General features: G+C 42.4%; 1 protein-coding gene across 3 annotated transcripts in view; it reads left to right on the forward strand.

The window, feature by feature from the left end:
- Nucleotides 1-8,002, forward strand: part of LOC117772152 (membrane-associated phosphatidylinositol transfer protein 2-like) — a 50,026-nt gene extending 42,024 nt beyond the window's left edge. Inside the window, exons 15-27 of one of the 3 annotated variants that reach the window (XM_034603102.1) lie at nucleotides 23-198; nucleotides 883-1,053; nucleotides 1,157-1,297; nucleotides 2,096-2,257; nucleotides 2,360-2,632; nucleotides 3,104-3,252; nucleotides 4,010-4,126; nucleotides 4,740-4,856; nucleotides 4,994-5,142; nucleotides 5,764-5,913; nucleotides 6,679-6,862; nucleotides 6,953-7,081; nucleotides 7,559-8,002. In XM_034603102.1, coding sequence (XP_034458993.1) covers nucleotides 23-198; nucleotides 883-1,053; nucleotides 1,157-1,297; nucleotides 2,096-2,257; nucleotides 2,360-2,632; nucleotides 3,104-3,252; nucleotides 4,010-4,126; nucleotides 4,740-4,856; nucleotides 4,994-5,142; nucleotides 5,764-5,913; nucleotides 6,679-6,862; nucleotides 6,953-7,081; nucleotides 7,559-7,927 — 2,287 coding nt within the window. In that variant the 3' untranslated portion in view covers nucleotides 7,928-8,002. The remainder of the gene's footprint in view (nucleotides 1-22; nucleotides 199-882; nucleotides 1,054-1,156; nucleotides 1,298-2,095; nucleotides 2,258-2,359; nucleotides 2,633-3,103; nucleotides 3,253-4,009; nucleotides 4,127-4,739; nucleotides 4,857-4,993; nucleotides 5,143-5,763; nucleotides 5,914-6,678; nucleotides 6,863-6,952; nucleotides 7,082-7,558) is intronic. The other 2 variants (XM_034603100.1, XM_034603101.1) reach the window with 2 other exon arrangements.
- Nucleotides 8,003-13,457: the final 5,455 nt, after the last annotated feature.

Below are 13,457 nucleotides of genomic sequence, written 5' to 3' on the forward strand. Positions count from 1 at the left end.
TGAATCCCTCCTCTCTGAGCAGTCTTCACTCCAGCGTGCTCCACGGGGAGCCCGGATCACGGCGCTCCAGCAACAGCACCATGTTAGAGGGAGGCTCCTTGGGAAAGTTTGACTTCGAGGTGACTGACTTCTTCCTCTTCGGCTCACCTCTGGGGCTGGTGCTCGCACTGAGGAAGACTGTGGTGCCCTCGTTAGATGGTGAGCAACGTTTTTTCTCCCCTGTTTGGGGGAGAAAGTACATATCAGTGGCTAAAGGTCATATTTCTGAACTTAAAATAAAAGAAGACACCATGAGAGAGACAAGACAAATACACAGGCACCGAGTCTTTATGTTTTCTGGCTGTCCATGCCATTCTTATGAAAACTATATTTTAAGAACTCCTTGAGGGAGTCCTTTCAAATTTGGCACAAATGTTCTCTTAGATGAACAGATTAACTGATTAGGTTCAGAGAAAGGTCAAGGTCATGGTGGACTCACGAAACATGTTGTTTGCCTCTCGAACAGATCTTAAGTCAGTCTTCCGAGACTTCAAACCCCATATGAATCTGGAAAAACTGAATTTAGACTGAAACTGCACTGGTGACCACCACTACAATCGCAGGGTGGTCATTTCTGTCCATAAAGAGCTGCACTCTCTCTCTCTCTCTACTTGTCAACAATGAGGAATATACTTTATTGGAACAGAAGCTAGTGAGAGCTTCATGCTCACGTTCCCTGTGTTGGTCTCTTGTTCTCTACAGTAGAGTGTGAACGTAAAGCCACAGGTTGTAGTTGTGCAGAAAGGCCAAATAAAGTGTTTTCTATCACAATGGACACGATGAATTAAAAACAAACAGTGTCTGCTGAGCCTCACTCCTCTTGTGTTTGGTTCTCCGCTCCAGTGTCGGCTCTGCGTCCAGCCTGTCAGCAGGTTCACAACCTGTTTCACCCGGCCGACCCCTCGGCCTCGCGCCTCGAGCCTCTCCTGGACAAGAGGTTCTACCTGCTGCCTCCCTTAAGTGTTCCCCGCTATCAGCGCTTTCCTCTGGGTGATGGACACTCAGCTCTCTTGGGTGAGTCCACGCACACCCACATACATCATCACCAAGTTATTGCAATGTAAATCATGTCTGAACACTCTTTTCTCTTTCTCTCTTCTTCAATCTGTTTTTCTAGTGGAGACTGTGCAGAGTAACCCTCAGCTTCTGATGGATACTGCTGGTATGGGGCCCCAACGCTGGCAAGAAAGCAACGTCAATGAGACGTCCATCCCTGTGCCCGTTCTCAACTGGCAAACCTCACAGCTCCACGCAGAGAGTGGGTTTCATTTAGCTTTGTCTTGGTGTTATATATGGGTCTGTCAGCCCTGTTTGTTTCTTTATCACTTTTATCTATCTACTGCTTCCTGGTTTGAGTCTTATTTACATAGTATAGCCATCATTTCTATTTGGTTGGATAAAGCTGGAAAGAGGAACATATTTTAGGAAATATGATCAACACTAAGACTGCAAACTGCTGGTCTGGTGACAGTGCAAAAAACTTTTCTTCTGGTTCACTCTCACAGTGTTGTTCTCAGCAGAGGCTGTTTTCAGAAGAAAAGCCTTAAAACCCCACTGTACACTACCTGCCCAACAGCAGACAGCAGACAGACACAGAGACCAGGAGTTGGTAGAGACCAAAAACAGAGATGAAAGACTGACAATTTACTTTACACTCATATTTATATTAATATTATTCATTAATATGCCAACAATTTTCTCAATAATAAAGTAATCACATAATTATTCACCATTACTCAGAAGCCACAGTCACATCTTCAGTTTGCTTGTTTTTTCCAACTAAGAGTCTAAAACCTAAAGATATTCAATTTATTGTTAATGTAAGAAGATCTTAACTTTTTACAATTTTATTTTGAAAAATTACTACTTTCTCTAAATCAACTAATTGATTAATCGCAGTACATTGTCATATCAACATGGTGATTTGTATTCACAACTTTCTTCCAATGCCCCTGAGTGGGTGGAAATATTAGTTATTAGTTAAATTCACTACTTTTCACTACATTCTGGTTGCAGTGGATAATATGACTCTAATGCTTTTCTTCAATCTCTGCAGCGGATTCTCTTCACTCACATAATTTCGTCGATGGCCAGTATCCATTGTCCACGTCACCAGGGGTCCCTCACCTTCGCTGCAACCGCAGGGCCAGCGAGGCCAGCATAGCCAGCCAGGTGTCCGGCTTAGCCGACTCTTACACCGCCTCCAACATCGCCACGAGTAAGTTGACCTGTAACCTCCTGAGTCTAACCCAAGCTTTGGTCCACGAGGTGAATGTCTATATGTTGATGTGTTCATTTCCTCCCTCCAATCATCCCTCAGCACACAAAGTGACCCTCACTAAAAGGCCCAGTCTGCTGTCCCACCTGGAACTGCCCTACAATAAATTAATCTCTCGGAACTCGACCCGTCGGTTGCGCAACAAAATCCGTCAGGTGATCCCGAGGCCCAACGGTGTGGAGTCTGAGCAGAGCTCGGACCTTAGCTCTGACATGAGCTCTGACATGACCTTTGACCTCAGCGATGTCACGTCTAACATCACAGACATCGGCTCGGCCCCGCCGTCACCTAGGGTGCTGAAGAACATTGAGCAAGGTATCCTGGGAGCTGTAGTGCAAGGACATGAGGGGAGGACGCTAGGCTCCATCCTCATTCCCTGAGTGTTTTTCCCTCCTTCTCTGGCATAGTCCTCCTCAGTAGCCCTGTTTCCAAAAATCACACATGAGACCCGCAAATCCTTCTTGTGTGACTTCTCCCTCAGCTCAGTCCCATGAGAACAAAGCCTCTCATAGAGTTTGAGCTGATGTCCTCTCGCGAGTGTGTGTTTTAAACCTCTTTACAACTAACTACTGTTTGTTTTTATTCCTAGTTTGGATTCTAGTGCCTCCTAGTGAAACCCTTGATACTGTGCTGTTCTTCTACTTCATTCAGTTTATGACCATCCTGAACTGTTTATCTCTACATGAGCAGATTTGCAGTGAAAAGAGAGAGATCACGATATTGGATTGCACTGATTCCTAAACTCTGTCTGTTGTCCACCTCCTCCTTGTTCCCTGTCTCCTGCAGTTGCATCTCGGTGGTGGGGCGGGAAGAGGATGGACTACGCCCTGTACTGTCCCGATGCCCTGACAGCGTTTCCAACAGTGGCTCTGCCTCATCTCTTCCATGCCTCCTACTGGGAGTCTACAGATGTGGTCTCCTTCCTGCTCAGACAGGTACATAGAGTCATAGAGATATACATTTCTGATCCTAAAATTTGAAAATGTGTTAACGCCTAGGCATTTCAAGTTGTCACATGCTAATGACGTGATTCTTGTGATGGGAAAGTTGGTCCATTGCTATGGCCCTGAATTATTAAGCTCACAACCTGAGGGTGGATTGCCATGGCATTGGGTAGACAGTAATATTCCTCAGTAGATGAATCATAGTGACTTTGGTGATCTCATGAATTTTTATAATTTAGATTTTTAGTGGAATGTCTCGAAAACTATTGGACAGAAGTTTTTCACAGATTATTGTTTTTAATAGAAGGATTAGCCCCTTGAGGGACATTTTTGAGTAGGTCCATAATTTTCAGTTATCCAGTGAAATATCTCATCTACACGATCTACAAGACATTCATGTTTCCAGACCGACAGTGAAACTAACTGACTTTGGTGTCCTCTGACTAGTGCCACCAGCAGCTGACAGTGAATATGTTTACATGCAGCTAATATTAACATGTCAGTTTGAGTCTTATCCTAGTTTTGATAATATTGGAGATATAGTGATTAGATAGTCCGTGTGCAGTTTTATCTATATAATCTCAGCTGTTAATCATGACATTTCACCCCATTTCTTATAATATCAAATAACTAATCAAACTAAGTACAAACTATTGAACTTCAGTGTGATGGGAACTACCTAAAGAGACAGAAACCATCTCTGAGAAAATTGTATGTGTGATGTGTACTTTGATCCTTTTCTTTAAAGGTGATGAGACATGAGAACTCCAGTATTTTGGAGCTGGACGGCAAAGAAGTGACTGAATTCACTCCATCCAAGCCTCGTGAGAAGTGGCTCCGCAAGAGGACTCACGTTAAGATTAGAGTAAGAGCTGTGTGTGTTTCTAATGCAACTCCTAAAGAGAATGTTCTGGACGAAGAGAAAATACAGAACTACTTCATAACCTTTTTTTCCTCATTTAGTTAACTCCCACAGTACTCCCATTGCTTATCAAAGAGAATACAAAGTATTAGAGAAATTACAGAATTTTATACTTGGTTTATTTAAATATATCCGTATTTGTTTTCTTTCCTCTTAACCATTTCTCTGTACTGCTGTAACATGCAGATTACCCCTTATCTTATATAATGTTTTGTTATCTGTTCCTATCTTAAATATAGAGGAGTACATTTTTAGTACATTTTCACTTTTTTCATTTATTACATTCGTAAACTGTTACAGTGTTGAGATGATCAAAGGATAAAGGTTTGCTTTCAGAAATATTGCAGTATTAGTAAATAAAGTATCTTAATACTTTGTTCTACATTTATATAGTGTAAATTATAAATGAAATTATGAATAAATTATGAATTGAAACTGTTTGTTTAGTCAGTAAAAAGATGCGTTTTAAGAAAGAATGAATGAATGAATGAAACTGGAAAGGTAAAAGTTTGAAAACCCAGCTGTGCTCCCTGTTTTGCCCTCTTCTTTGTCTCAGAACGTGACAGCGAACCATCGCGTGAACGACGCTGTGTTCACGGAGGACGGAGCCCAGATGGTGACGGGTCGTTTCATGTACGGCCCTCTGGACATGGTTACCCTCACCGGAGAGAAGGTAATGACACACTCAGCTGTGATGAACCAGAAAAAAAAACACCAGTTATGTCATCAAGTCATCGTCTGTGTCATTAAGGTCATTCAGCAATTCAGAGTTGTGCTGAAAAGATCTTTGTGGTTTTCTTTTTCTTGCAGATTGACATCCACATAATGACCCAGCCTCCCTCTGGAGAGTGGGTGTGCTTTAACACAGAGCTCACTAACAGCAGTGGACGTGTCTCTTATGTCATCCCTGAGAGCAAAAAGCTGACTGTTGGCGTGTATCCTGTCAAAATGGTGGTCAGGTACGATAAATCATTGTTATTTCACATTAAAAAAAAAATAATTCCGATCATTTGCAGAATGTAATTTTTTGGGGTATTGTTTGGACTTTTGGACCAATTGCAGGAAGGTGCAACAGCATTAAACAATAGAAGGAGAAAATGAAGAGGAAGCGGAGGGGAAGTCGACTGTTTTGATGCACTTAATTCAACAAAGTTAGCGAATACAATAGGCGAGGGGACAACAAGTCAGATTCACACCCATCTACAAACCAATCAATGTCAGGTAGATGCAACCCATGTAGGTGATGACGACAGACTAAAATTTCTGCTGCTGACTATGTATCCTGTTAAGACCACAGTCAACCCATCTTCTAATGGCTCTGTCAAGAGAACACTCCCATGTTACAAAGCACAACAACTAAAGCTGCTTTTATAAACATGAAAATAGGTTCAGAGTACTCCAGCAGCTTCCACAGACAACAACCTTTGGGTTGTGGTGGCATCAATAATTTGTAGAATGAATGTATGTTCCACAAAGAGTGCAGGCTGTCCTGGGCCCAGCAGGAGATGTGGCCACTGATATTTGATCTTAACTTTTCTTTTCCATCTCTCTCTTCCACCCTTTTGCTGTTTCTCTACCAGGGGTGACCACACATCTGCAGACAGTTATCTAACGATTTTACCACGGGGGACAGAGTTTGTAGTGTTCAGTATTGACGGGTCATTTGCTGCCAGTGTGTCTATCATGGGCAGCGACCCAAAGGTTCGAGCTGGAGCTGTGGATGTGGTGAGGTAAGGATCAGGACTCCCTGTAGGGGAGACTGTAAATCTGCAGTCGATGTGTGTTGCTGATGCAAAATGTAACAATATTTTAAGCTTGATATTGATCATGGAGTTCCTCAAGGAAGCAATTTGGGCCCCGTTCTTTTTCTTTGTACATACTTCATCTGGGCAAGATTATCAGTCACAGTAATCACTGTTATTCAGATGGTTCAGGATTATCTGTTGTCATTCTTTGATTACTGTCTTATTTGGATGAGTAAAATAAATACTCAAAATAAGAGACTCTGATATGAAGGGATGAGATGCATTTTCTTTGTTTTGCTCTCTCTCTCCAAACAGATTTGGTCTTGGGGTGATTTTTGACTCACATCTAGCTAAACAGTTTTTTCATCTTAGGTGTAGTGCTTAAATCAGAGCATTTCTGACTAAGAATGAATAGAAATGCTTTTGTTACCAATTGGTCAGATATTCCAATTCCCTCTTAAAATAATTACAAAAAACTTTCCAAAAAAATTAGAGATCACATCACACAACTTCTCAAACACTGGAGACCTGTATCTTTTAGAATTCAAAAAGCATGGCATAACTGTACTCTCATATATTAGTGATTACTCATCAGAATGAATGAGGACTTCTCTTTTTAAAATCACTTGAATGCTGTTTATTGTATGTACGCTGCATGAACGGTGCTACACAAATCAAGATATCATTAAATTGCTCTTGTTGAATCCATTCCTCTCAGCATGAACTCATAATCATCTTTATCATTTCCAGGTATTGGCAGGACCTGGGCTATTTGATAGTGTATGTAACGGGTCGTCCTGACATGCAGAAGCAGCGCGTGGTGGCCTGGCTCTCTCAGCACAACTTTCCTCACGGCATCGTCTCCTTCTGCGACGGCCTGGTTCACGACCCCTTGCGACACAAGGCCAACTTCCTCAAATCCCTTATCAACGAGGTAAGAGAGGCGCGGCGGTGTGTGTCTGATGCAGTGATATAATTATAATCACTTGAAAGTCTCTAAAATCGGACCTTCCTCTCCGATCAGGCCCACATGAGGATCTTTGCAGCCTACGGCTCCACCAAGGACATCTCGGTGTACACGTCTATCGGGCTGCCTCCGTTCAATATCTACATAGTGGGAAGACCCACAAAGAAAATGCAGCAGCAGTGTCAGGTTAGGAATAAATCCTGTCAGGAAGTCACATTCATGTGCTCACATTTACTGCAGAACAACGCAGCAGACAGTGAGAGCATGACTAGAGGCCTTTAACCATTTCAAATATAAATTATTAATAAACATCTTTTTTGACTCCCATGACAAAAGAAAATCAAATGTGCAGCTGGAACATGAGATAGGAGCTTAGCAGTGTAATGGGTGCTTAGACTGAGGACGAGTTACTAATAAATAATGTACTCCTGTAAGGTGGAATGTTTCCCAGCAGGGCCCCTCCAAAGGGTCAGAGGATTAATCTGAGGGGTGATGAGTAATGTGTGTAGTACTTGTGTGACCACACTTTTATTATAATCTGTTTTTGACAGGATATGAGTTATTATAAGTTTTTTAAAAATTATTATTATCGTGTGTATTGGTGGTTTTCTAGCTGTCTGTAGGGATTATAAAACCAAAGCTGACTGATCATGTTTCTTCCAGTTCATCTCGGACGGCTATGCTGCCCACCTGTCCCAGCTGGAGTACAACCAGAGGTCTCGTCCCGCCAAGCCCACCAGCACCCGCATGGTCCTCCGCAAGAGCAGCTTCGGCCTGGGTGCAGCCGGAGGCGACTTCCTCCGTAAACGCAACCACATCTTTCGCACCATCTCCTCTCAGCAGCCTGGGGGAGCTGGCTCGGCCTCCCCCAGCCAGCCGGGCCGGACTGAGCGTACACTGAGCCAGTGCGAGATGGAGCGCGATCGGGGGGTCCCGGCAGGAGCCCAGAGAAGTATGAGTATAGCTGCAGGGTGCTGGGGCCGCAGCGGGAGCACCAAGGAGGGCAGCGGAGGGCTACTCGGCCCTAAATGATTCGAATGAGGGGCTGAGGTGTCAGAGGCCTGGGCCACCATGATCTCTGGACGAGTCAAAGGTGGGATGAAGAGGGGGAGAGGAAGTGGGAAGAAGTGCAGGGAGAGGTTGTATTTTAGAAATCAGAGATAGGTGAGGGATGTAGCAGACACAACACACTGATTGGGTCAGGAGAGAATGAGGATAGGAGAAAAGGGAAGGAAGGATACTAAGGGATCTGTTCAGGAGGAGTGGACTAATCAGGCCAAGTGGGATCCAGCGAACAAAAGACGATTCTGTAGCATGACTCTTTTACAGTAATACTTTTTATAGGATACGTCACTAACTATTGAAAAATGACAATGGAAGGATTAAGAGAAATATTGTAAGCCTTAAATTATTCTCGTATAACGGGACCCCCCCCCCCCCCCTTCCCCTCCCCACTTCCCGAACACACACATGCCCAAGCATTCACACTCATGAGCTCAGGACGAACTGCAGCCCGACTCATCTTCAAACAGTTGAGCGCGGCTTTGGGCAGCCATGGCAACGAGCTGATGACCTTCACCTCTGTTTCTGTCCCACTGTCAGCTGAGCGACACGTTTCAAACGCAGCGTTGACTGGCGGAAAGAGTCGCCCCACAATTCAAAAACACAAAGAAAAGGAAGGCAAGAAGAGATGTGAGAAATAAAGATTAGGGTCTCTCAAATTACTAAACTCTGTATGTATTTTTCACTTTGACCTGTTGTGGTATTCATCCGTACAGAGAGCTTTGCTGTAATTGTCCAGAATGTGAGATATCTGTCTCTGTCCGGTTTTTCAATGGAACGACTCCACTGAGGAAATGATCCCAATGAGAGGGGATTCATTTGTTTTTTAAAGCATTATTATTTTTAGCCAATTGAGGGCAGCAGAGAAAGCTGTAGACAACACTGACATAAAATCACAACTGTTTCTGACATTAACAAACCCTCATTGGTATAAATGGGGTGGACAAAATAATAGAAATAGGCTTCCTCTCTGTATCACACTGTACAATTCAAAAGTATCACAAACTGATCGCACAGGTGAATCACTACGTCTGTAAAACTGAACCAACTGAACCTATACAACCTTCTTAAAGGGAGGATTTACTTTTGTATTAGACTAGATTAGCTTTACCTGGACATGTCTAATAAACTGCAAAATGAGTGTAAGTCTCTTTATGTTTTTCCCTCCGTAAACATTCAGAGCTTTAATATGAAATACTGAAATTAGAAAGGCACTCAGTAGACCTCTGCCAACAGTCCATTTAATAAACCGCATTTAAATTCACTAGATCCAAATTTTTATTTGGATCTTCACCAACTGGCACTCACTCTTAAATATCAGTTGCTTGAACATGCCAGATTTATTTCTCTAAGAAATCAATGAAAATGTTGGAAAACACTAAAGAAAATGAAAAGTGAATGCACAGCAAGAATTAATGGGTTATTTCTTGACCCACACCACTTCTATCAGTCAGTAGTTTTTGTGTAATCCTGCCTACAAAAAGACAAACACAGACGAAAACATATCCTCCTTGCTGGAGGTAATGAAAAAACAAGACAAACACAAAACCCCACATGGTCATTCAACACATTGTTAAGCAGCTTCAAAAGTTTTTTTTTGGTGAATCCCCTCAGCTGTTGTTCTGGTGTGAAAGCAGAGACTGACATCTCTTAGCCTGGGCACAGACCTGCAGAGCTAGATGCCACAAAAGGTGAAAGATAAAATCATTTTGATTCTTTTTTCACAATTTGAGAGCAGAAACAACATTGTATCAGAGAGGAAAGTACGTCTTGTCTCGGTCACAAAACTGTTCATCTCTCACTTCACTTATGTCAAACTGCTCGCTTCAGTTTCCATTGAGCCGAGTGTGAGACTCTGTAGTATAATTCCCTTTCAGTGTGGCCTCTGGCCGCCCAAGGCCTTAATATCCAACAAGACACTTACTCCACAGAAGTAGCAGGAAGGGCATGCACCATTAAAGCAACAAGCGGAACTCTGTACAGTCCACAGCAACAATCCCTTTATATAACCATCTGCTTGCAATACCTCTAAAGTTTCCCACATGTGCTGCTGCTGCTGGTAGACACTCGTGTGGTGTTTCCCCCCGGCTTCTCGCTCTTTCTGCTCGATATCACGATATCAAACAGGATGGACCTGGTGTTTCCTGAGTTTCCTCTCAGGCTGGACGCTCGCTGGAGGCGGAGGCAGGACTTTCACTCACACAGACCTGTGACTTGTTTCAGTATTTTTACCAAATGGGCCGACGAGTTGGCCGGAAGTGATTCAGCATGAAAGTTGAAAAGGACGATTCTTTCAGTGGTAAATGTGGGGGGGGGGGGGAAATCACTGGTGTCCTCAAACATTACTTTTGTTGCTTCTGTCTACTGAGCTGAACTGTGTATTCTCATTCAAAGGGGACGAAGAAGAAGATGAAGAAGCCTCTTCACACCTCTGAAAACACAATGTGCACAAAACTGTCAGATTTTCCCCTCATGCCACCTTTGCTTGTACAGGATAAGTTTTTCAAGTCTGTCTGAGCAACTAGAATATCACTCTGCACCAAATTCCACACAGTCATAAATATCAGTCCTCTAAACATGCCTGATCCTTTTTATCGAAATCCATGAATTATTCCCTGAGAAATCAGTGAAAATGTGGAAGAACGTTGATCTCGCAATGTTAAACAAAGTGAAAAAAAACGCTCTGGATCTGCCCCCTGATCCGGATCTGCACCAAAATTGAATGGCTTCTTCCCCGACTCAAACCAAATCCTTCCGCCAGGTTTCGTGGAAATCTGTTCAGTTGTTCTTGTGTAATCTTGCTCAAAAACCAACCAAGAAATAAACAGACGGGTGAATACATAAGGTAATGAAACAGCTTTTCTTCCAGTGATCATTCCTCATGATTATAGTTTCTATGCCAGTGATGGGGAACAAATTCACAGTTGGTGTTTCATGCAAAAAATGTTTACAGTGCATTGAGAACATAAAATCATCTTTTGAATACACAGAGAAGGTCTCTGGACTGTGTTTGTCCCCATCCCTTCAGGACAGGATCAGTATGAGTATTATTTGTCACATCAAATGACAAATTAAAGCCAAACTTATCAGAAACTTGAACAGTGTAATGAGAGCTACCTAAAATGACAGAAACCATTTTTGAGAAAAATTTGTTTGACATGTACTTTGACTATTAGCTTGACCCATGTCCCATTCACTTACATGGAGAGGGGCAGCGTTTATGACCAATACTGTAGCAAACCACCAGGGGGGCGAACGAGCTGTCATAGTGTCCCTCTTTATAAGCAGCCATTGGTTTAAATTTGCACATTAATAGTGTTCAAGGCAGACAGAAGTTGTGAGCTGTCCTTTAAACCCATGAATGTGTGGAGCGGCCGTGCCCTCTTGTCCTCTTCCGTTAATATGCTGTTGTTTTATGCTCAACTTCCACACTGCGCACGGGTGGGTCTGTTTCCACTCTGTGTGATCTGTGATGTCTTCAACCCGCCTCTGAAGCCAAAATCATTCTCTAATACTGTAGTTAATCAACTGCGTAACCTCATTGTTGTTATTTTGCACTAGTTTACGATGGAAATATACTGTAGTTACCATCTCATGTTGCTACACCTCTGTATGACACTTTTTTTTATTTATTTCAGGGTAAACTGCATGTGCAGGTACGCACACGTCTGTACATTTTGTCAGTGTGTGACAAAGATGAAAGTAAATGTGCCAAACAGTGAACAGACAAGTATTTAGACTCTGAGACAGCCTGAAGGTATCAGGAGCGTCTTTTCCCCCGATGACATCTGTGCAGATGGATGGACATACGAAGATAAATGATCTCAGTCAGAATGAATCTAAATATATGAGTATTATGTATGTTCAGATTTGACTGAGTTATGACTCCGTTAATTGAGGCAGGCGGGGGCTAAAGCTTTTTAATTGCACTTGGTCATGTTGGTAAAAACAAACCCGTGTGATTAAATTCCCATTGATTTTAGAAAACCAACGTGCACCTGTCCACCTTTGTCAAAACGGTACCTTTGTCCTGTGTCTTGATTTTTGACTGTATCAAAGCTTTCAGTCGGACGGGGACGATGTGTCTGTACTGAGAGCTTCTCCATTTGGGGATTTTGATGACCACATCTTTTTAAACTGATACTGTCCATGTCTGAGAAAGTAAAACATTTGAGTCTGTCTTTAAAGCCTTTAACTGAGGGCAGAGATTGAGGGAGTCTCTGTAACCATGGATAATAAGCTGTTTTTGACCTTTGCATTGAGTCACTGTCGTGCTGTGGACTAGGTGCAGGGTCAACTTTTAAATACAAACACATTTGTCCCCTCCAGCCGTTTGGCTGCTGAGTTGAATGTTTCCCCGTTTGGAGCCATGTATGTGTCTGTGTACATAGTGTAAAGATGTATATGTAGGACCTATATGGTTGAGAGTTATTTATTTACCTAAAGATCATGATGTTGACTATGGAAAATTTCAGGTGAAATACATTTGAGAAATATGTAGCATTTTATTTTGTCACTTTGGCGGCCATTGAGGCGACGGACCAACACAGGAAGCTTTTAGTTTTAACCAGTGCAATATTATTGTTCCAAATAACCAGTGTCACAGCAGGAGCACAGTCCGCACCATCACACGCTCCACCCACAGTCGCGTCCGAGCTACAGTCGACCTCTGCTGTCTCTTTACAACAACTGCTGAGGGTTTTATAGGACCTACTGTACCTATTTTTAAACTGCAGTATTTTACACAACCTTTGAAATTGAACTGGAAGCTGCTTTTTCACTCAGCGGTGGGTGCATGGAAAAAAGTAAAACCCCACGATTAAAGCAGCTCTATTTAACAAGCTGTTGCATGTTGTTCAGTCAGATTGGAACTACGTAACCTTCATGCTTAACAATAAGAAAGCAGTTATGCAGCCTTTACGTCCTCACTGTTTAATGAAACGTATATCCAAAACATTTTGCTGGTTATATTTGAGATTATTGCAATTATTGCCACTTTTGGATAAAAATACAATCTAAATATTTACAATTTATGAAAGTGATTTATTTACAGTTAAACGGAATAGTTTGATGTTCTGGGAAATTCGCAAGTGAGATGAAAAGATCAACACTATTCGGCTCATTATGAAGCTACAGGGAACAGCTGGTTAGCTTAGCATAGCATAAAGACTGGTAATAGGGGGAAACTGCTAGCCTTGGAGCCTGGCAACAGGTCCAACACAATCCACTGTAAAATGTGTTAATTTTTTTTGTTTTAATGCTTTTCTTGTCAAGTATGTTTTAATAAAGAATGGTTTTAATTGTACGACATGAGGACACAGTCTACATTTTCATTTAAGAAATACAAGGCAAGAGAGGATATAACACGTGTTGTCCAGTATTAATAAACACACACACACACACACACACACACACACACACACACACACACACACACACACACACACACACACACACACCACCCTCCCTCCCTTGCTGCTCAAAACATATTACAGAATAG

Source organism: Hippoglossus hippoglossus, chromosome 12 (genome assembly GCF_009819705.1).
Source record: "Hippoglossus hippoglossus isolate fHipHip1 chromosome 12, fHipHip1.pri, whole genome shotgun sequence".
Taxonomy (NCBI): Eukaryota; Metazoa; Chordata; class Actinopteri; order Pleuronectiformes; family Pleuronectidae; genus Hippoglossus; species Hippoglossus hippoglossus.